The sequence below is a fragment of the Camellia sinensis genome, chromosome 2, assembly GCF_055761805.1.
Source record: "Camellia sinensis isolate YWXY chromosome 2, ASM5576180v1, whole genome shotgun sequence".
NCBI classification, from domain to species: domain Eukaryota; kingdom Viridiplantae; phylum Streptophyta; class Magnoliopsida; order Ericales; family Theaceae; genus Camellia; species Camellia sinensis.
The window spans coordinates 138,282,337-138,307,114 of NC_138962.1; the positions used below are offsets into that span (position 1 = coordinate 138,282,337).

At 36.9% G+C, this 24,778-nt stretch overlaps 1 protein-coding gene across 1 annotated transcript in view; it reads left to right on the forward strand.

Moving 5' to 3' along the window:
- The window catches only part of LOC114297022 (hyperosmolality-gated Ca2+ permeable channel 2.5), a 54,352-nt gene that overhangs the window by 17,895 nt on the left and 11,679 nt on the right, over positions 1 to 24,778 (forward strand). The window contains exons 3-4 of the mRNA XM_082915666.1: positions 12,477 to 12,689; positions 15,058 to 15,249. Of these exons, the coding sequence (XP_082771792.1) occupies positions 12,477 to 12,689; positions 15,058 to 15,249 (405 nt within the window). The remainder of the gene's footprint in view (positions 1 to 12,476; positions 12,690 to 15,057; positions 15,250 to 24,778) is intronic.

Here is a 24,778-nt window from a genome sequence, read left to right on the forward strand (position 1 = left end):
GCCTCATAAGGCTTAGCTTTAACCCACTCAGTGAAGTAATCTGTGGCCACCAGAATGAAACAATGTTGCTTCGAAGAGGGTGGATATATTTTCCCTATCATATACATTGCCCATCCTCTAAATGACTAGAGCTTCACTACTGCATGTAGATCAGTTATTTGCACATGTCTTATCATGCTGTGCTTCTGGTATGTCTGACAACCATTTGCATACTCTATACAATTCTTAAGGATGGTTGCCCAATAATAGGAATGCCTTCGAAGCAACCACCTCATCTTCACACCAGGTTGATGGGCACCACAAATGCCTTCATGTACCTCAGCCATGGCAGTCAATGCCTCTTTTGGCCCTAGACATTCCAATAGCAGCCCATCTGCTCCCTTTTTGTAAAGGGCATTCCCATACACTATGAATTGCATTGATTGCAATTTAAGCCTTCTGATGGTTTTTGAAAAAAGACCAGTTAAATACTGGATGATTGGATGTCTCTAATCATGTTCTTCCAAATTATTCTGGTTAACTTCTACCATGATACCCTTTTTAGCCAAAGGTGGTATTAGCTTCTGATATGTTGCTTGACTTATGTCTATTTGAGTGTCAACCCTTTTTCTAAAATTCGAAATCCTCTAAGCTACATCATTGGCTTTGTGATTCATGAATCTTGGGATATAAGTCACGTTTGCTATTTGAAACTGAGAAAGCAAATGTAATGTAGCAACATAATATGGTAACGTGTTTGCACTTTGAAATTTAAAAATTCCTTTTACTTGGTTGATTACCAATTGGGAATCTCCAAATATATCAACTGCATGAGTCTGTAATCCGATAAGTATTTCAAGTCCCACTACCAAAGCTTCATACTCAGCTTGGTTGTTGGAACAAGTAGCTTCGTCAATTTTGAAACCATGTGTGGTTTTTACCCCCTGTGGTGACTTAATTACAACACCAATTCCAACTAGACCATTGGCTTTTGATCCGTCGAACCACATTTGCCATGGTTCAATATCAATTGTGCGAAGTTCCATTATTTATTGGCTTTCTGTTTGACATGGATGATCAGCCAAAAACTTAGCCAAAACCTATCATTTTACTGCCTTTTGGGGAGCATATTCCAAGTGGAATTCTGATAAAGCTAAAATCCATTTGCCAATTCTTCCTATTAACATGGGTCTAGATAACATGTATTTAACAAAATTTGTAGTTGCAATTACCAAGTCAACAATAGACAAAAGATAATATCTTAATTTCATTGATGTAAAATATTATGTTAAACACAGCTTTTCTACAGCTAGTATTTATGTTCTCAAGAATTTAAAAACCTACTAAGCTAATATACTGCTTGGTCCTTGTTTTTTTCATTGTCCTGAGCTAGAAAAACTCCTAATGATTCTTCTGCTGCAGCAATGTATTGCTTCAGAGGTCTGTCTCTCCTTGGTGACATCAATACTGCAGGCTTGGCCAAGTAGGTTTTGCTTTTTTCGAAAGCATCTTGATGCTCTACTGTCCACACAAATTCTTCTTCATTTTTTAACTTTAATGAAGAAAAAAACACTTTAGTTTTTCCGGCAGTGTTAGAAATAAACATTCGAAGGAAATTAATCTGACCACGAAATTTTTGCAATTCTTTCTTACTTGATGGAGGCTTGGCCTCAATGATTGCTTTGGCTTTGTTCTGATCAATCTGTATTCCCTTCTTATGTACTACATACCCCAAGAAGTTTCCATCTTATACACCAAAAGCACATGTAAGAGGATTGAGTTTCAGCTTGAACTCTCTCATTCTTTCGAAGGCTGCTGTCAAGTGAACCAGATGCTCCTCCATAGACTAGGATTTCACAATAATATCATCAATATAACATTCTAAGTATCCTCCAATGAGATCATAGAAGATAGTGTTCATTGCCCTCTGATATGTTGCTCCAACATTCTTCAATCCAAATGGCATCTTAACCCATTTAAAGGTGCCAGTGTTTCCAAGACACCTGAAAGCTATCTTGTGAACATCCTCCTCTGCTATGCAGCTCTAGTTGTAACTAAAATGTCCATCCATCATAGACAAAATCCTATGTCCTGCCGAACTCTCCACTAATAAATCAATTATAGGCATGGGGTACTCATCTTTTGGATTTGCAAAATTCAGGTTTTTGAAATTAATGCATATCCTCATCTTGCCATTCTTTCTTACCACAAGCACAATATTGGACAACCATTCAACATACCTGGCTGTTTTGATGAAGCCTACTTTAAGGAACAATCGTCAAATGAAGCCCAATTTCAAGCCACATAAGCAGAAATCGAAACGGATGAGCCCTGAAGTGGTTCAAAAGGTGAAAGAGGAGATTGTTACGCTCCTTAAAGCAGGCTTCATCAGAATAGCCAGGTATGTTGAATGGTTGTCCAATATTGTGTCTGTGGTTAAAACGAATGGCAAGTTGAAGGTATGTATTGATTTCAGAAGCCTGAATTTTGCAAATCCAAAAGATGAGTACCCCATGCCTATAATTGATTTATTAGCGGCAGGACATAGGATTTTGTCTATGATGGATGGACATTCTGGTTACAACCAGATCTGCATAGCAGAAGAGGATGTTCACAGGACAACTTTCAGGTGTCTTGGAAACATTGGCACCTTTGTATGAGTTAAGATGCCATTTGGATTGAAGAATGCTGGAGCAATATATCAGAGGGCAATGGACACTATCTTCCATGATCTCATTGGAGGATATTTAGAATATTATATTGATGATATTGTTGTGAAATCCCAGTCTATGGAGGAGCATCTGGTTCACTTGATAACTACTAAGCAATATCATCAGAGTATGTTCTTGGAGTTAGAGAATGTGGATGAGGTTAGAATTTTGGCAGTAAATAGTATCCTTTTCAAAAAGAAAAAGGTAATAAAAAAGTCAAACACATTAGTTTTAATAAGGGTGATTTGGTGTGGAAGACAATACTCCAATAGGAATTAAGAGCTATAAATTTGGCAAATGGTCACCTAATTGAGAGGGACCGTACCAAATTCATAGAGTCCTACCTGGGGGAGCCTACCAACTGAGAAATCTAAATGGTTATGTACATCTCAAGAAACTCAATGGCAGATATTTGAAACCTTATTATCCAACAGTGTGGGCAACACAAGGAGTGTAAGAAATACTAAATAAGAGTAATGAAGGTGCATTGAACACTTAGATAAGAAAAAATAATATAATATGATTAGGATTTTCATTTCATAAAGATTTAAGTACACGTAGCCATAAATTGGCCCAAAATTCAGTACAATGTCTTAGTTGTTCCCTTACAATTGATTCTGTACTCCTAAAGGATGTGAACAACTGCATAGCTGTAGCCATTTTCTACCTTTGTCAGATAGCCATTGATTTAGTAGTTTGCAATCTCTCAACATTTTGATCTAATGCTAGGTTGACTGCTGCTAGCTCCTCCTCCAGTTGTGCCTTCCTCTGCAAGAGTCGGGTTCGAAGTTGAGAGGCATAATAGTGTTGTCCCTTCAAGTCAAACACTTCAGCATGAATTTGGGAAACAAACTCTTTATCCTTCAGTAGCTCCTCTTCTGTAGCTTTGGCTATATGGCAGTGTTGATATAAAAATTAATGGTGGCTGCTGCCTGGGATAAGTGGCTTGCGAAGGCCATTTTGGATTACTCGAAGATTTTGGAGCATTTGAGGAAACCATTTTTGATAATGGGCTTTTGTAGGACTTTAAATGGAATCCTTGAGAATGATCTCAGCAAATCCAAGCAGGTGCCTAAGTCCACTCGAGGCAAAGAGGTTTCTACAGCAGTGGAAGAGCTCTCAATGATGTTCAAAACGGAGTCAGCAAGGATCAATGGCTTAGTCTCACTGTTTGTTGCTAGAGCTAGTGAAGATATATCAAATAAACTAGCTAGCTGGGTTTCGAAAATGTCCATCTCTTTCTCTAACATTAGCATTTCAGAGGAATCGCTTGTTGAAGGAAGAGATGGAAGCATGGGGATAGGAGAAGGAGTGGAGGATTCCTTAGCAGTATCTATTGTCCTGGCTACTAGTAAGTCAAGAGAAGTGGGATTGGAATTGGATAGTAGGGGAGGAGTTGGTGAGCTGCTAGTATCATCCTTGGAAAAGCCAATTGCCATTGGAAAATGAGTGACAATTGAAGTGCTTACAGTAGATGGAAGGATAGCTAAGACTCTAGAGGGAATAGGTTGGAATAAGGCAATGGACATCAATGGTAGATATGAAGATAAGCCAAAGGAAGATTGAATGCTTGCTTTTCCTCAAGGAGAAAAGGGAAGATGGTATGGGAAGTGTAGAGGCGGGGATTGGAAGTATTCTCTAAAGAGCTTCTACACTCAATGGCAGTTCAGGGCTGACCTTCCCTTTTTCCTTTAAGGCTGCCCTTAACTCTGAAGGAGTTAAAATTGGCCTTTCATGACTAGGCAGGGGAGGAGAGGCTAGTGTTGAAGGAGGAAGGATTGGACTAATTGCTGCTGCATTCCAAAAACAGAAGAAAAGTTAGGCAAGTATCAACCTTGAGACAGGAACAAACAGAAAATGAGAAAGGTAATAAGGAGAAGTACCTGCATCAGTGGTAGTAGGTGTGAGGGTTGGATAACTGCGAAGGGAATAGTGAACAACAGTATTACTCTTCCTTGCAGCTTCCTTTTGTGCTGCATCAGCATCAGCAGCTTCCTCCTGTGAGATCTTTTGTTGTCTCCTCTTCTCCGCTCTCTAGAAGACAATGACCTCTTTGGTCTGCTCTTTTTCCATTGCATTGGCAACTGCCTCATGAGTGAAGTCTATGATGAGCTCAGTAGGAGAGAATTTCTTCTTCTTTCTTTTCAATGGTATTTCTTCTTTTCCTTCTTCTTCCTCCTCTGAATGAACTTTAGGTACTTCCTCTTCAGGGTTCCTCTTTAGGGTCAAGCAAAAGTTTTATTTTTCTCTGCTATTACTGCTTGACCTTGAGAATATCCAAGGCCTGAGTCCTCTTGGGAGATTCCTCTTGAGAAGTCCCTGTGGCTAAGTTTGAGGAAGAAATGTGTAAATAAGGGATTTTGAAAGGAAGGGAAAAAGCATAAGTGCATACCTTTCTTTGAAGTGGCCCTTGTGACTCTGAGAGGAGGTGATGATGTAGCTAGGACATGGGATGGAGCAGCAGGAGCAAAAGTGGGAGTAGAAGCCATGTGATTCCAATCTCCTTGGGCTTGACTTGAGATGACACATCCAGTCCTTTCAGCAGATCCTTGGGAAAAATGGCCAGGTGCACTTCCATATTGGCTGTCCACCAATCCTAGAACCTTTTTAGAGCTCTGCCATGATGGATGAAGGGTATGAATTCAAAATCAATCAAGTCTTTTACCCAAGGTTCTAAAAAGCAGGTTGTGGTGGTTACCGCCACCCGTTACGGTCGCTTTTGCAGCGTGATTGAGATTCACAAGTGTGTCGGCCGTAGCGGCTGCTATAGCGGCCATAATGGTGACGTAACAGCCGTAATGGCCTGTTACGCACCGTTACGTAATGGTTTTGAACTACTTCTTTTGAAAAAATACACAAAAAAAAAGTTAAAAATGGGGGAAGAGGGATAGAGAGAAGAGGGAAGATAAAGAGAGAAGATGGAGGAGCAAGAGATAGAGAGAGAAGAGGGAAGATGAAAATGGGAGAAGAGGGATAGTTAGTGATTGATTTTTTGTATAACATAAAGTCATTAATTAAAATAAAATGTAAAAAACTCAGTTTTTAATATATTGGATCATACTTAAAAATTTACAAAAATTGATCAATATTTATTTTAAACCCAATAAATATGATCATGGAAAAAAAATATGCGTATCGATAAGTTTTTTTCAAAATGTGCTAAAAATAAAAAAAATCATGGTTTCGGTTACCGCAATCGTTACGCTACGACCTTTACACCCCGTAACCGCAATTGCGCCGTCGCCACCGTTACGGCGACCGCAACTGCTTTTCAGAACCTTGCTTTTACCAGATTGAGGATTGGTACAAGAAGTGAAGCCCACATGTCTTTGTGAATAGGCCTGGAGCAGTTTGTGTCTGCCAGAAATGTTCTCAACCATGCTAGGCCTCTGTTGGCTTTGAAGGGGGAGAAAAAGGTAGAGAGAGGAGAAGTTGGGAGTTGGTGGAAAAAAGAAAAGTAGAAAGCAAACCTAGAGGGATAAAGGGAAACTCTAGCATATTTCTCTCCATAAGTGGTAGGGTTTTGCACCAAGAATTTCAAACACTTAGAATGCAAGTCGGTGAAATATGCAAAAAGCCAGAGTTGGAGTACCCAGAATGGGCCTCCTTAGTTAACATCCAGGAGCCTCTCACAAAATTGGGAACAAACTCTATAGACATGGCCTAAGACATAAGGAGCCAAGGCTATCTTATTCTTTGGCAAGAGGGGCAAATTCATGCATAATCCTTTGAGAAGAGGTACAAAAAAGAAATTTGCAGAGCCAATATAAGATAAAAGAAAAGAACTCTCGGTCGGTCACAGGGCCTTCATTCTTATTCTCAGAACTTACAAAATCACTAAAAGAAGAGTTCAAAAGGGGAATGGAGAAGGAGAACTTAAGGTTAGGATAGTCTCGATCGAAGGTGGCACCAATGGGTGATAACCATAAGAGATGGTACATGTCAAGAACAGTGGGGGCCATCATGCGACACCAAAATTGGAAAAAATTAAAGGCTGGGTTCCAAAAGCAAAGTGCAGCAGGTATTAGAAAAGGATCTTTAGGAATGATGAACCTGGATCGTCGAAGGGCGTCAAGGATGCAGAGCCCTTGGAGGTCCCCATGTTCTGGCAGGAACAACTCAGTCATACCATTCCTTTGATTCTAGCCTCAATGTGGGCCCGCAACGATGAGGTCGGTTCATCCTCCAGCTTCCCTTGTTAAGCTTCCCTTCGTAGAAGAGTTGGTGATCCTTCCAGTGAGGATACAGAGTAGGAAGTGAGGTAGGGGCTTCTCTGAAGACAGGTCTAAGGATGTATTCTCCCTGAGCGTGGTGACGGGGGACGAAGATGCGCCCATCAATGGTACTTGGTTCACCAACTTTGTATTTATCTATCTTATCAGTAAGACACCTCCTCAAAGCCACAAACAGGCCCACATGCTCAATAACAGGAATGTTCGACGAAGAAGAAGCCATTAGTGGAGAAGGGCGAGGAGAAGTAAGTGAGGAGAAAAAGAGTTGGTAAGCTGAGGAAAGAAGCAAGGGAGAGTAAGAGTAAGATGGATTTGAAATGAACAAGTGAATGGAAGAGTGTATAAGTTGAGGTTTTATACCTTTCCTGTCCAAAAATGACCCCTTTTTAACTAGGTTTTGTTCAGCCCATAAGAACTAAACTTCAAATAAACATTTCGATGATTGGAGAGCTTATTTTAAGACTTTTCCAGTAATGAAATGTCATATAAAAAGAACTTTGTTGCCTTTGAAAGAAGAAAGGTGCTTCGAAGCATTTTTGACTTCGAAATACATAGGTTGTTACAAAGTACAATTCGAAGGAGCAGGGAGTGTTCTGGATGATCTTTTAAGTAAGATGGTTTTCTTCGAAGAAGACTTCACCGTTTGTAAAGAAGGTTTATATGTCAAGCTGCTTAGCCTGAAACCAGTTTTGGTCATATAACAGCCATTTATTGGTTTTTTGTTTGGGAAGTGCATTTGTGGGTTTATCCATTAAAGAGATGTCCTTAGAAGAACGTTGGCTATTTTTGAGAAGGATGGAAATATATGTTAAAATACTTAGTAAGTTGCTTGAGAACCAGTTGTTGTTAAAATTATTGAGTATGGGCCATTTGTTGGTAATTTTCTAGAAAGAAAGCCTCTTTTAAAGGATACTTAATGAGCCATTTGTTAACACTTCCACAAGGAAAAGTTCTTTCGAGGAATATCTGGATGTTGTTAATGGTTTGGGCCACATATTGGTCCTTTCATTGAAATGTTTCCTTTGAACATGTTGCTAAGTGATTGATTTGGTTTCAAATGAAGTGAATTGCTTTGAAAACCAGTGTTTGTTGATACGCAAGTCTTGGAATTAAGGGCATAAATAATTCACAAATAAAGATCATTGACATCTATTAAGGAACAGAGGCACAATAAACACACATCACACTTTATTGATAATTCATTGAAGTACATATTCAATTTCATAATAATAAGGAATAGAAAAAGTTACAAACTCATGGAACTTAGTCTAATAGTGTTCTATGAGTTTATGTTCTTTCTCTAACCTAGCTTCAATTTTATCTAAGTGGGGTTTTTGCAGTTGATGTGCTCTTATTTGATGGAAAAGTTGTTTAGCTCTCATCTTAAATTCTGTTTCCTTAAGGCATTTTTCCATCTCGTCCATAACCACATCATTCCAGTATGATGAGTCTTTGTTCTTAAAAGCTTCATATTCTTCAAGAAGGTTTTGTGCTTCATACTGGGTATGAATGCAGGTGGCAGAGATCTCATCTAGTGAATTATTGGTGGCTAGGGAGTTCTCATGCCAATTAAGCAAAAGGGGGAGTTGGTCCAAGAAGGCTTGGAGCTCTGCTTGTGCTATGGAATTGAGGAAATGATCTCAAGAGACTATGTCACAAGCCCATAAAAAATTATTGTGGGGGATGTTATCTCGATGAACTTTGAAGGAAATGTGAGAAAAGGCTACAAGTAAGGTTTGAGCCTTGAACTGCTGATATGCAGTTGGGGGAACCAGAGGTTGGTAGGATGAGAAACGCTGACCCTCGAAGAGAGGGAGTTTCAATTCCTCAATCCAGTTAGGGTTTTGAGGAGGAGGAGATGTAGAGGGATCGACTCCAAAAGAAGGGAATTGGGGATCGTTCACACATTCTAACCAGTTAGAAGAGCAAAAATTTGCTTTCTTGGCCAAGAATGCAGGACTAAACCCCAAAGCTTTAGTTCGAGTAGGTGTTCTCTGCACTATCTTTATGGGTAGGGAGGAACTATACCACGCTGTAAGTAGATTGTCTTCCAATTAGCGAAGACGGTCAAATGGTACATAGGGGTATATCATTGGACTACGGGCATAATGAGGAACCAAAAGGGGGTCATCGAATTCGACCATTTTGTGGCGAATTCGTTCCTTTAGTTGAGGTTGAGGTGGCCAGTTATTCCAGGCATAGCAATCATCCTAGCCAGTGCCCTTCGAAGCAGCGGCCTTTTCCCAGGCATTGGGAATGGATGAAGAATTTAGGGAAAAAGAAGAACTTGCAAGGTCCATTCGAGCAAATTGTTGCTCTATGGGTTTAGGTTCTGAGGAAGCCTTAAGCAATTGTTTTGGAGTTTTGCACTCTGCAAAGGCTTCTAGAACTTGTATATGTGAAGGAGGATAAGTATAGCTAATGCATGTGTGGGCATTTTTATGAGAATGGTTATTGCCATCCATCGTCTCTTCATATGCTTATCAATAAGGGAGAATGATTGGTTAGCCATGGCGAGGTGTATCAGTCTTTTCGTTTGCCCAAGTAATGAAAGATGAAGTTCAAATAGTAGAAGGGAGTTCAATATAAGCATGTATGCGGGCGATTACGCTTCCTGAGCAATTAATTGTCATGCACGTCTCTCGTCGTGGGTGATATGTTCAGTGCATAAATCCACTAATATTCCCAAGTATTGGTCATATTAGTGCGGGGGGTAATGTTGGCTATATATTTTGTATAAGCCAATCACAGTTAGAAGATGCAAGGTGATGTGGCCCAACGATTACTCACAATTCAAATTCAAATTCAAATTCAGGAGGGAAGTCCAACTGCAAAAATGGCGTAGTGGAAGCAAACTATTCAAGGCCATGACCAGCGATCGTGGAAAGGCATTTTGACAGTTAGAAGACCACTTCGACGGTTACCATTAGAGGGTATAAATAGAAAGAGAAGGCTAACAGAAAGAGACCCAGAATTAGATCAAAAAATCAGTTATTTACTTTATATTTTTTTTTTCCAGTTTTTACATTTCCAGTTCTTCAATTCCTGTACTGCACTTCAATTCTTAGGAGTTATTCTAAGTAGTCTGTTGCTGTAAAACCTTTCGAGACTGTGGAAGTGTGAGGGTATCATCGTAAGTTCTTATTATTTAATGAAATCCAATTCTTGAAACTGTTTTTATCTAGTGTTATTGTCAATATCTTTAATTTCCTCCTAAGCAAAGCCATCAGTAAAAGTACTCTTCATTAAGGCTGAAAAATCTTCAACACAATCGTCTGATAATTGGTTGGCTATTAAAATTCCTGTAAGGACTTATTGCTCCTTACTGGCACACTTAAAATTACATTATTAACCTTCAAAAGCCAAAAAAGCCAACAGATACATTTTTTTTTCTCCAGATTCATTACGTCAAAATTCTTTGTGTTCCTATTTATAAATAACTAAGGTTCTGGAAGATAGTAATCAAGCCAATTGATCAGATAATAACTAAATCATGCTCCACCAAGAGAACCAATTAAAAGGAACAAAATCAATCCGTGGCCCGAACACTAAATCAATCATGTTCAATAGAATGAAAAATCATTATAATTCTTAACAAGGCTCTGATACTATATGTAAATTATTTTATAGTGTTATGCATAATAACCATCATAACCCAAAATCTAGAACTATCATGATATTCATGTAAATAACTTTACATACCTGAATCCATTACTACGGAAAAATAAAACTTCAGAGATTTAGTCGATGAATGAAAACAAACCCTAACCTAAGGTTTATGAGAAAATAGTTTCTCTCTTAACCCTCTTTAGAATAATGTGATTTCAGAATAATTTGATGGGTAATCTGAATGTCCTTTTATAGGTAGAGGGAGGACCAATTTCCTTGTTTCAATAATGATTCCAAGTATGGTACTTGGAAAATACTCTTATTTATTTATCAATTAAATAAAATCTTCTAGCAAAAAATATGGAATTATAATCCTGCCAAATCTCTAATTCATATTACCATATCACGTGGGTTACCATAATGGCTAAATAATTTAGTCTTACATATTTTACCCCCTTATCCTTGGTATCGAAAGTTTGCTAAGAAGAAAATGAAAGTGGGTTGTAGTGTGAGTCTTTGTAAAAAAGTCGGCTAACTGGAGAGAGGATGGAACAAAAAGGAAAGCAAGAGTGCCAACTTGAAGATGATGCCAAATAAAGTGACAATCTTTCTCAATTCTCAATGCGCTTTGTGTGTTCATGAAAAACAGAGTTATGGACAGTTTAAATTGTACTTTAATTATCATAATATAACGGAGTCGGGAAAGACAGAGAAACACCCATATTAAAAGGAAGCAAGCAAAGCCAAACCACTTTAGAAGCCGCATAAGCCATGGCACGACACTCAGCGAGATGAGAGAATCTCAAAAAAAAAAAAAAAAAAAAAAACGCAGAAACCTGGGGCAGATATCACCAGCCCAATTTACATTAGAATAGGCATGAAGGGTCAAATCCGAAGAAGAAGAAAGCAATAAGCATTGCATCAAAGTGCACACCACACACATATCTCTCTCTCTCTCTCTCACACACACACACCACATTCACCCTAAACTACTACCTCACAATGGCAGCAAATTGCCATCACTTTACATGGTACATCGCTCGCACTAAAGGGTTGAACAACACCATCGGACTGTTGTTGCCGCTCTGGTTTATTGAAGGACACCGCTGGACTGTGATCACTATCACCGCTGGGTGAAGATCTTCGATTCTCACCTTCAAATCTCAACTAGGTTATTTTTTTTTTCCATTTGATTTCGATTTCTCACCATCCCATAGCAATTTCAATTTTGAATTTGGCCCGACACTGTCCGAACTATTTATGTTGAACTAAATTAGTAAGCTCGGACTTTTTATGCTAAACAAATTCAACTCGTTCGGATTCATTATGTTTAACATTTCCCATATGTTAATTTTTATTCTATTGAACATATGGTATTTCTATATTTGTAAAAATTTGAACACACATCTTGAAAGTGATCTACTTTTGTATTTTTATTTCTATATTTCCCAAAAATGTTATTTCTATATTTTTATTCTCAATGTGTTTACTGGGTGGGAGCAGAAAGTGATCTACTTCTGAATCTTGGTGAGCATCAGATATTAATATGTTGTGGGGTGGCTAATCTATTGAAGGTCCTTCCTTATCGTCTTGCATTCTTTTCTTTTGGTTTTATTCCTTTATGCTGTATTTGCTTGGGGATTTGAGGAGGGATTTGGAAAGGGAAATGGAAAGGGAAAGGGAAAATGTGTTTGAAATTAGGTGAAATATAAGCATGTTTTATTCACATTTCACCTACATTTTCTATTTTTCTTTCCAAATCTCTCTCTAAATCCCCCAACCAAACACAGTATTAATCTCTCTCTCACACACATTTGCATTAGTTACTTTAAATGAATTGAACTTTATAAGAGATCTTGAAGATTTCTTCTTTGCTTCTCTCTTGGACCTTGATATTCAAATAAGTTGTCATAACAGGTGACCTGCTGCACCATGTCATCTCCAGGAATATAATGAAATATTGAAGAAGAGGATTCAGCAACTGTGCAACAATCGGCATCGCCCTGACCAATTCACTGTTCTAGTTCGAGAAATTCCCCTATGTGAGGAGCATAAGGCCCATGGGTGTTGTGTTGAACACTTTTTCTCTAAACACCATCCATATGCTTATCGATCTTATCAAATTCTATATGATGGAAAGGATCTTGATGAGTTGTTGGTAAGGATACAACAGGCTTGCACTATGCATCTGAAGCATTAGAATTTGATTGCTTTAGCACTCTAGCCCTGCATTGGCATTGTAATAGTTTCCTCTGATGTTTAATCTACTAATGATAGTGATGAGGTGGAGGTCCATGCAAAAACCCATACCAAAACACTCACGTTTATTTTGTTTTGTTTTTATTTTATGAAGGCAACATATCAAAAATTTGGTGCCATTTATTCTATTTGAGTATATTCTACTTTATAGGCAAAAGACCTCACCAAAGCTCTGATTGTCTCTGATCAGAGATCATATTGATGAGATGTACTTAACTTGGGTTTAGAAATATGCCATTAAAACATCTTTGATTATTATTTTAGTTTCGAAAATATCATGAAGTCAATAATGTCTATTCTGAAATATTGTTTTGTGGTTTACATAAATACTTTTTGAAATTTCAGTAGCAGTCGTATTTTTTTGAAATTTCGGCATGGAGAAAAAAAAAGTCTAGATTTGATTTTCTTTTCTCCTTGCATTTTGTATCATTTTTGTTTGAACAAAATAGTTACCAAATGGGAGGAAAGCTTGGACAGTTTTTGGTTACTAGCATAATGAGTACATACTTTCAACTCTGGCTTCCACATTATTATTGTTATTATTATTATTATTATTATTATTATTATTATTAGTATTATTCTTTTGTACTGGATTACATAATTTGCTTTCCCTGGGGTGAGAGAGCTCTGTTATCAGAATCTTACGATTCGCGATTCGATTCACGATTCGATTCACAATTTTTGCAAAATCGATACGAATCTAAGGGTGAATCTATTTTGGAAGTGAATCTCTAGTGAATCGCACGATTCACAATCGATTCACGATTCGATTCGCTTTTTACGATTCATGCAATTTTAAAAATTATTGTGTCCGACATATTTTTGACTCTATTTTTCCTCTATCTTTTTAGTAAAATGACATAATACAACTTCTAATAGCGTTTAATACGAAAATAACCAGCATATATACATGCTTTGTTGTTATTTTAGTGATCATGAAGTTTTTAATAGGATCCAATTAGATTTAGTCAGATCCAACATATTTTTAACCTTTTTTCTAATTATTTTTTTTTCCTTTAAAAAATCATAATATATCTTCTAAAGATGTTTAAAATTAAAATTACACTATGAATTATCTGTTGCTATTTTATTAAATTAAATATTACATCTATGAGGTCAGTTATATTTTTAAAATATTTTAGGCTTTAAAAAAAAAAATTCTAAATGATTCTTTCTTATTATTTGCTCACTGTTACTTAGAAAAGTATGTATGCTTATTGTCTAAATATCAATATCGTTGTTAATTATTATTATTTTAGAAATTGATAGTTTGTCTATTTGGTTATTATTTTTATTAAGAATGGTTGATAAGAAATATCTAAAAAAGAAAAAAAGGTAAGATGGTGATCTTACATAGGAACGTTTGTTAACTTCTTACTTATTAAACTACGTGATTATCATTCAAAATAATATTTTTATTGATTTAAGTCTAAATATTTTATATTCATAAGATATATTTAACATCTAAATGTGTAAATATATGTTTTTAAATAATTTAGAAGAAGTGACCGAATCTTTACGATTCACGATTCGATTCGATTCACGATTCGGTACGAGATCATTTCGATTCACGATACGAATCCCGATTTGACAACTATGTGAGAGAGTATTGACCTCTTTTCGGAACTCCTCAGCTTATCGTGGCTCAGAACAATTCTCTCTCAAGATTTTCTGGGACCTTTTAACAGTACATTGATCTTTTTATTGGAAACCAATGCTTGCCATCTCCTTTGATAATTTTATGCTTTGAGTTCAGCTTCACCACTGTGAATGGTTTTAGATGTTACTAGCATTTGTTGCCTTTGGGAGTTATATCTAAGGCTTTGCGAACATTAAGAAGATTGCCTTTGGTTATATAGGGCCTAGTTCATTCTATCTTGTCCTTCAAACCATCTTACTGTAATGAATAAAGTAAATTACAAGTACAGCCAGTAATGTACTGGGTAATGGTCCAATTCTTTGCATTACAACTTGAACGATTTCTCGTAACATTGCTCATTGTTGGTGCATTGGCATGAAGATAAGAGTGATTTTGATTATATTTTGAGAAAGAAATACCTATGTATATTGTAAAGGATGGGGATGACTTTGTTGTTCATGTTACATTTAGATCATTGAATGTTTTACATGTCCTTGTTGTCCATGAAAAAAGTACAGAGTTTTTATGAACAACAAAGCCATGTAAAAAATCTGAATCCATTATGTCTTCATTCCCTCTAGGCATTTGTCACAAACTACTTAGTACTTACAGACATGATTACGCGCAGAAAGAGGCAAAACACATTGCAAGCAAGATTGAGGACTTGACGCACCATTCCTTGACTAAGAAGCATAATAGAGAATACTCACTTTCTGATGCATTTCAACAAGATGGAAAAATAACACGGTATGGGGAAAGGCTTGAAGAACTTTGTCATAAGATACGCCACATACAGTGCAAAAAGATGCTTGAAGAAAAGGTAAAATTTTCACTGGCAATGATTCCTTAAAGCTGTGTGTAGACAGGTAGCACAATCAATGAGACCATTTCGCTAACTGTATATTGATATTCTGAAAATACATTCCTCTTTTTCATTAGCTTTTAATCAGAAAGCTTTTACATTCTTTTATCTTATTTGAAATTAATTGGAAGATTATATGTAGGCGTTTATGTTTTTTCTTAACTTGTTACTCCTTAACTTTATTTTCTTCTTTTTTTTGGTGGAAGTCCGCTGGTAGCTTCTTGTAATCCGCAACCATGAGAAAATAAATTAACAATGTGAAGCCATTTTGTTTTTTGTTTTCCTTGTGGGGGGTACTTGAACTGGAAGCTGGGATGATAGTGTCTTCACATTGTTAATTTAGCTTCTCATTGTTGTTGGTTACAAGAAGCTACCAGCAGACTTCCACCAAAATATAAGGAGATAGTCATGTCACTGTGTAATGTTCAGCATTGGAAGTGAAAGGATTTTTTTTCTCTAGATGGTTCTACTTCATCACTTTGAATATGATCCGTCTGCTTCAGTTTGAATCCATCTCTCTGTGTTCCTTTGTGCAGTGTTTGCATGTGAGAACTTGTCCTGTTGGTTAGTTCAGGTCAAATCTGTCTTATAGAAGATGAGATACTTCATTGGCTTTATTTTTAATGTAGCACAAGATTATACTAAAATAGTTGAGGTTTAGATTAGACTTCGGATGTTTGTTAAATCAGTATTCATTTATGTTAAATCTCTCATCATTCAGTATAGCTTCTTTCTTTATTTCCAGCATCTTGTATACCATAATAAATGTATATTGGAAAAAGAATATGTTTAGCCTATTGGTTTAAGTCATATTTCATAGCTCAAGATCATCCTGCTGAGATGCTACATAATGTCAGACAGCAAGAGGGGATATATGTGACGCAATATCATCATATCTTTCATACACCAAATCTTGAATGGTGAAGTTGGAAAGAATCATTGTTCATTCACTATGAAAATTCTGTTGAATCCCTTTAAACCATTTGGAATATGAAAATTTTGACTGTACCGATGAAATCGCAGTGCTTGAAAACCTTGGAGACTACCGTCGCCTCTAATTTTTCTGTTACACATACGCCGATGTAACAGAAAAATACGAACCATTGATTTCATGCTTGTGCTACACCAGATTGCACCCCAAGTCCTTTGTTAACACAAACTAAAAAAAAAAAAATCCCAACTTCTTACCTTGTGCATGGACCCGAAGACCAAGAAATAGCACCAGCAACTTTCAGCAGCAACACACAAGGTAGGAAGTTATAGAGGCTCATGCATGTATGGAACTAGGTTTCTTATATAAATAGTCATGTGTACTATAGGACTCTATTGAGAGATTGAGAGAGTGGTGAGGGAAAAAATCACGATGTATGGGGTGAAGGAAAAAATACCATGAGGGAAACAGGTTGAGCGAGGGCTCAACTACCCTTGAGCATGGGGTTCGGATAGTGGTGTAGGTTTCGAGTATTTTGGTCATCATTTGCATTCTCTATTTTATTCAAAGTGGAAGCTCTCTCCCCCGTGGATGTAGGCAATTGGTGCCAAGCCACATAAATCTGTATATGATTGTTTTTCACTTTGGTGTGTGCGTGGTGTGCTTCTGTTTGCGTTGGTGGCATATGGTATAAATCCCAACAAGTGGTATCACAGCTAAAGGTTGTTGATCCCAGGTGTAATTGGCAAAGGGCATGATTACAACAAACAGAATTGCACGCATGCACACAAAAAAATAAAAATAAATAAATAATAATAATATTGGTGGGGAGAATTGATCTGGCAGCATGTTGGTACTCCACTGTAATACAAAACATAAGGAGAATTGATTGTGACTTTGGTGTTGCAATGAATTTGCTAGTTTTCAGTTTTGTATTATTGGTGGGCATTTCTTTTTTTTTTTTTGGGTATCCTTTTTTTCCTTGTGCTGATGGAAAAAGCAAGTCATATCCTTTGGTGACAACTGACTTAATCAAAGGGTTGCAATTTGGACATGTCAACACATGTAACTTTTTGGTCATAGGTTCATAACAACAATAACCCTTCTGATGAATTGCATACCCTAAAAACACATATAGGACACAACGGGAACTAATCTTGGAGCAATCTTATTTGGGAAGAAGAACAAAACATGCAGATCCAAAACACGAAGAAGAGAGTAATTGGGAATGGTACTAAGTAGGCGCTCAGAGAGGAACTCGAGAAAAGAGTAGACATCCGATTGAGAAATTATGCAACAGTGAGCACAGCTTCTCCCTATAACACAGAGGGGACAAAAGATGAAAGAAGCATAGATGAAGCTGTATCAAAGAGATGGTGATGTTTGCGTTTAGTTCTACCATTCTACATAGGGGTGTCAGTACACGAGGGTTACTGAATAATACCATTAGTAGCTAAAAACTCTACAAACTCAGACAAATTATACTCACCCCCCAAATCAAATTGAAGCATTCTAATGGTGGTAGAAAACGGAGTGTGAATTATGGAGTGAAAATTGGAATTAATTTTGTAAAATTCAATTTGCGTGTCATCAAATATGCCCATGTAAATCAACTGTAATCATCAACAAAAGACACATGATATTGTGAATCACCCTTTTTAACAACAGGGTAAGAGCCCCAAACATTAATATGAACCAATTGAAAGGGTGGAGGAAATAGAACTACTCTTCTTTTAGGGGAGAGATGCCATTTTAGCCAATTTACAACCATTGAACTCAATCACAAATGGACAAATTGTCTAAATGACCAGACTGAACTAACAACTTCAAACGATCACTCGATAAATGATCTAACCTAGAATGCCAAATATAAAATAAAGATGACTTATTGCTTAGACAAAACAAATACAAAGTAGTAGAAGACATGTCCAGAGGAACATGTAAGCTTTCCAAAATGTAAAGTTATCCAACTCCACGTCTGATCCCAATCTACCTTTTAGCTACCCAATCCTGCACAACACAATGAGAAGAAGAGAAAACAACATCAAAACCGGAATCAGACAATTGACTAATAGATATAAGACTGAAAGAGAGGAGAGACACATAAAAGACACGGGAAATAGGTAAGTGGGGAGAGGAAGTGGAACCAATAGAATGAAGAGTCATAGAAGAACCATTAGATGTGGCAATTATGAGCTTGAGATAAGTCAAGCTCATTATAGAATTCCTAAATTGACTTGTCTCACACACGGCCTAATATTGCCTATGCAGTGAGTCAATTCATGCATAACCTTCACGCGACGCACCTAGAGGTAGTTTTCCAAAATTTGAGGTGTCTAAAGTAGAAAATGGGAAAAAGGATATTATTTTCCAATAAGGGACATTTGAAAGTTGAAGCCTTTACTGACACAAATTGGGCTGGATTTATAGATGATAGACGTTCAACCTCAGGTCATTGCACCTTCGTTGGAGAGAATCTTGTGACATGAAGAAGCAAGAAGCAAGTTGTTGCTGCTAGGTCTAGTGCAAAAGCAGAATATAGGGTTATGGCACAAGGAGTTTGTGAACTTTTGTGGCTTCAGACTCTGTTGAAAGACTCGGGGTTAGTGTGTGATGGTCCTATGAAATTGTATTGTGACAATAAGGCTGTTATCGATATTGCTCATAACCCTGTCCAACATGATCGAACCAAGTATGTCGAGATTGATCATCATTTTATTAAGGAAAAGTTGGATAAAAGTCTAATTTGTATGTCGTTTGTGAAATGTGAAGATCAACTTGTAGATGTCCTTACCAAGGGCCTTTCTAGTAGATGTTTTCATTCTCTTGTATGCAAGTTCGGCATGAGAGACATATATGCACCAACTTGAAGAGGAGTGTTAGGTTTATGTGAGGTTATATTATTTCATTAAGGACACTACTGTAATTTCTTAGACTATTTAATATAAATACCTGGGTCTAGGGATGAGGAGAGTATCTCATTCTAAAACCTTAAGTTTGTATCACATTCTTTTCCTCCCTCTCTTTTCTTCTCTTTTCTACTTCTAACTATTATATCTATTGGATTTCCATGTCAGTCGTTACTATTCCCTCTATCTTTTGTGTTCTTAAGTTGTCTGTCAATTTGATGCTTCTGGTTTTGATGTTATCTTTTCTTCTTCTGTCTGTTGTGTGTAGGATTAGATGTACAAGAAGTAGAAAGAGACCGGCCGTAGAGTTAGAGACCTATGTATGGTGGAGAGCTTGCATCTTCCTCTGACTACCTCTTTGGCTGCTCTTTCGTCTTTTCAATTAGATTCTACATCCAGTCAATTTTATTTATGGCATTCTAGATTTGATCATTTGTCTCCTAACTAGTTACGATCTTTAGTCCAATCTACGTTATTCGGTAAAGTTTCACCTAGTGAACTTATCGAGTGTCAAGGTTGTAAAACTTGCTGACCGCCTTACCATTCAATAAAAGTACTTTTGTTTCTATTACACATTTTTCTTTAGTTCATACTGATGTTTGGGGCCTTCTCCTATTCCCACTAAAGGTGGTTCTACATACTCTATTTCCTTTGTTAAAGACTACACCTGCTACACTTGGGTTTATCTCATGACCTATAAGTTTGATTTTTACCATATATACCGCACCTTTTAGTCTATGATCATGACACAACCATTTAAATCTTGCGGTTTGACTTGGGTGGGAAAATATTTCAAAACTGAGTTTTGTAAGTATTTGGCCAATTTGAGAACCGTTCAATATTCTTCCTGTGCTAATACACTTGCCCAAAATGGCAGGGTTGAGTGCAAACACAGTCATTGTCACGCCCCAAGCTCCGTGACAACGCCGCACACTCATTTAAGTGAGCATGCAAGGCTAAGAGTCCAACACATAACCAACAATGTAAAATACTCAAATTAAATCCTTAAATATCAAAATGCTAAAATCCATAAAAATAGATAATTCTTATCATATAAAATTGTCCACCAAGTCCATTAATATAATCCACTAACCAAAATAATAATCTAAGTGCTTAAATCATAGTCCTACTCTCGGTACTCCCCGAGTGAAAAAACTCCACGCAGCTCTATTTCTCAGAATCTGAAAAAAATAAAATAATGGTAAGCTAGACAGCCCAGTAAATAACCAACCATCACTGCTAGCTGGATCAAGTATACAAAAAATAAATACATAAATAGTCGATAACCAATAAATATAATTTTTGCTACAATTCAATAAATGAACAATTATTTGTAAGATGGTTTCATAGCCAAAAATAAACAATGTACAATACATTTTAATTGAAAAGCCAACAAGATAATTCAAAGTAAATTCGTCGTTCAAATCGATGGTTCAATATTCAGATGGTTCAATGATTTGATTCATAAAACCCAAGTCTTGGTCACTATGGTCACTTAGCCTGTGACAAGGCCTAGAACCACACATAGGCCAGTGGTAAAGCCCCAAAAGAAACTAGTTTCTTTGCCAATAAATAACCTCCATTGGCTAGGGTCCGAATCATAGTCAGACTAGAGTGATGTTCAAAATTCAAACAATACACAACTTTTAAATAAAACATTCGATATTTTCAGAATAAACGTTTAGTACAATTTTCAGAATAGTTTCACCAAATGTTCAAATAATTTTCATAATAATATTCGATGCTGTTTTATACTTGATCCATATTTTATTTTAAGAGAACATGAAGGCTATAAATAAATATTTATGATTTTAAATGATTCAATAGGAATAAAAATGAACCAACAGTGATAGAGGGTTACTTACACCAAACGCTTAGAAATAATATTCCAACACCAACTCCAAACACCCAGCTCCACCACTTCAATCACACAAACTTATAAACAAAATCTTAAATAAATTAATATTTTTACGTGTTACATACACCCACAAAAGCCCCACCATATTAGATTAATGTATTGCTTTAATATCCAAGTGATTAAACCATTCAACCCAACTTTATAGCCAAACACACCCTTACCCATGATACAAAACTCCATTGTTTCTATTACCCACCCAAAGTTACACTTACACATTGCACCCAATTCTCAAAACCTAAGTAGGCACTTATAGATCTTCCAAATCCCCTTAATGCATTGATTGTTAAATTCCTCAACATAAACTTAATAATTAACAGTAAAGACAGATTTTACCTTAACCAATGGGTGTGCTAAAATCACCAATGTGCTGCCTCCAATCCCTATTGCAGCCTCACTTGAACCTCTCTTCTCTTTTTCTTTTCTCTTTTACCTTCTCAAACCCTAACCGCCTATGGAGCAATACCAGCCTCTGTTTTGTTTGTTTGCCAAGACTTAAAGCCACAACAAGTGGGCTTTTTAACCTAATTTCTCAAAGTTACAAAATTACCCATCTAAGCAATAGGGAATATAATGCCATCTCATAATTAATTCTTTGATATTAATAAATGACCCATATAAATTAATTTAATCACTAATCTATCCAATAAAAAAATCCTACACACAACTTGGGTTTTACAGTCATCTCCTTGATATTGCTCAATCTTTTCTTTTATCTACCTTTGTTTTGGTCCTGCTTTAGGGTGAGGTTGTTCTTATTGCTCCTTTTCTCCTCAATCGGATGCCTACTCCCCTATTCTCAGGTCATTCCCTTTGTGAGGCTCTGGATTCTAAAGTTCCAAATTACTCTCTCCTTCAAGTCTTTGGAGTTGCCTATGTTATCCTTCTCCTCGTAAGGATGGAAATTGGAAACGAATATTCAAACGAAACGGTTGCTTAATTACAATACTGGTTTCGGAATCTGTGTGCTTTGTGGCAATTGCGTTAAGTCTTGTCCAACAAATTGTTTATCAATGACTAAAGAATATGAACTTCCTTCTTATGATTGTCACGAATTGAATTATAATCAAATCGTTGAGAGTCCATTACCAGTGTCAGTAATTGATGATTACACAATTCGAACAATTTTGAATTCGGCTTAAAGAAAAAATGGATAAATTGTTTGATTAAAACACAATTTTAAATACTTAAGGTTTGGTTTTGATCTACAGAAATGAACCAAACTTAGTGACCAGTCTGTTATGTATATCTTTCTGGGTTACAACCTTACCCAGAAAGGCTATCACTGCTAATGACCCTATTTCACACCACCTTTATGTCTCCTGCTATTTTGCGTTTCTTGATCCATTTCCTTCAGAGGTTCCCTCTGATGAGTGCATATTTACTGTTTTTGTGGAGTCTCTTCCCTCTTTTACCCTTACTCCTATTTCCATCCTGCTCTATCTCTTAGGCTAGTCTATTCTTGTCGTGCAACTCTTCCCCCTGTCGGTTGCCTCCTTCTCCACTCCTAATCCTTCTACTTATGATGACATTAATCCTATCGAATGTCATTATTCGCTCATCATTGTACTCCTGTGGTAAGACTTGGGCTGTGTTTGGTGTAGCACTCTAATCATTGTTCCACCTCTTCTCTTGAAGCCTCTGTTTGGATGGGGTGTTCAAAAATTAATTCTACCATACATTTCAAAACACACTTCTCTTTCACGTTTGGCAGAGTTCCTTCCAAGCAAAGCTCTCACCTTTTCGTACATACTCTCTCTTTCGTACATGTTTGGTAGAGTAGAATTTTTGAATTTTTGGTCTACCCAGTTGTCTGCCCGATGTCCGGCCGGTTAACTGGAACAATAACTCTATTTTTTTTTTTTTTTTTTCCCGCAATTGCCAATCGCCACCTATTATTTGGGAGAAAAAAATTACATCTGTTTTTGATATTTTTTTAATATAGAAATTATTTTTTTAGACCAAAATGATAAATTATTTTTTTGAATTGAATTTTAAAAAGAGTTTGGCTATGAGTTTTGAATAAAATTTTCAACAGAGTTTTAAGTTGTGTGTTTGGTTATGAGTTAAAAGTTTTTCAATTAAGTATTGAAAACTCTTTTCAAAACTCATAACCAAACAAATTCTCTTTTCATGTCACATCCAAAATTCAAAACTTTTCTCAAAACTCATAACCAAACAAATTTCCTCTTTTCAAATCATAATTCCAAAACTCACTAGCTCAAAATACAACTCTATTCTCAAATCATAATTCTAAAACTCTACCAAAGACTACCTTGGTTTTTCTAATACATATTTTTCTCCTTCATATTGTACCTTCTTGTTTTCTATTCATTCCTTTTTAGAACCATAGTCTTATAAGGAGGCTTTTCAGGATCTTAATTGGGTCCAAGCCATGGAAACATGAGTTGTCTGCTTTGAAGAATACCTTTACTTGGGTACTAGTGCGTTTGCTTGCTGGCAAAAATCTCGTTGGTTGCAAGTGGGTCTACAAAGTCAAGACTAATTCAAATGGATCTTTAGGGCATTAAAAAAGCATTCTTAGTGGCTGAAGGTTTCTCTTATGAGTATGGCCTTGATTTTGAAGAAACCTTTGCCCTGTAGCCAATATAACCACTGTCCGTACCTTGATATTTGTGGTTGCGGTTTGCCGCTGGCCTTTCTATCAAATGTACATCAAGAATGTCTTTCTTAATGGCTATCTTTCAAAGGAAGTCTGCATGTGTCCTCTCTCTAGTCTATTTTACTCTTCTAGACAGGTATGTCATCTTTGCCTGTGCACTTTATTGTCTGAAGTAGTCTCCCCAAGCCTAGTATGATCACTTTTAGACACCTATTACTCAGCTTGGGTTCCATCCTAGTGTCCATGATTCTGCTTTGTTTCTCCTTCATGCTCTTATTGGCTTTGTTGCCTTGTTGCTTTATGTGGATGACATGTTTATTACTGGCTTTGACCCATTTGCCATCACTTGGGGTCAAGTATCATTTATTCCGCACCTTTGAGATGAAAGATCTGGGTCCTTTGTGCTATTTTCCAAATGTTTATTTTTTCTCTTAGGCTAAGTACTCTAATGAGGTTATCCATTTTGCGTGTCTCTACGATACTAAGACTTCTGATACCCCGATTAAGCTTAATGTGAAGTTCAACAATACTGATGTTGTTCCTCTAGATGATCCCACTCTATATCGGGAACTTGTGGGTTGCTTGGTCTATCTAACCATAACTCGCCTTGATCTTGCCTACGTTGTTCACGTGGTCAGTTAGTTTGTTTCTACTCCTTGATCCACGTACCAGGATGCTTTAGTTTGAATATCTCCTAGGTACTATCTTTTTGGGCTTACTATTATCCTCCACCACTTCTTTAGAGCTTTGGGTCTATGCTAGTTCTGATTGGGCTAGTGATGTCACTGATCGCAAGTTATATGTTTTTTAGCGATTCCCTAATTTCTTGGAAAGGCAAGAAAGAGACTATTGTTGCCCGTTTCTACTATTGAGGCTGACTACTACGCTATGACTCATGCTACTGTTGAGGTTATATGGCTTCATTGGCTTTTATTTGATTATTCCCTAATTTCTTGGAAAGGCAAGAAAGAGACTATTGTTGCCCGTTTCTACTGCTGAGGCTGACCACTGTGCTATGACTCATGCTACTGTTGAGGTTATATGGCTTCATTGGCTGTTATTTGATTTGGGAGCTTCTCTATTTCTCTGGCTTCGCTCTACTGTGACAA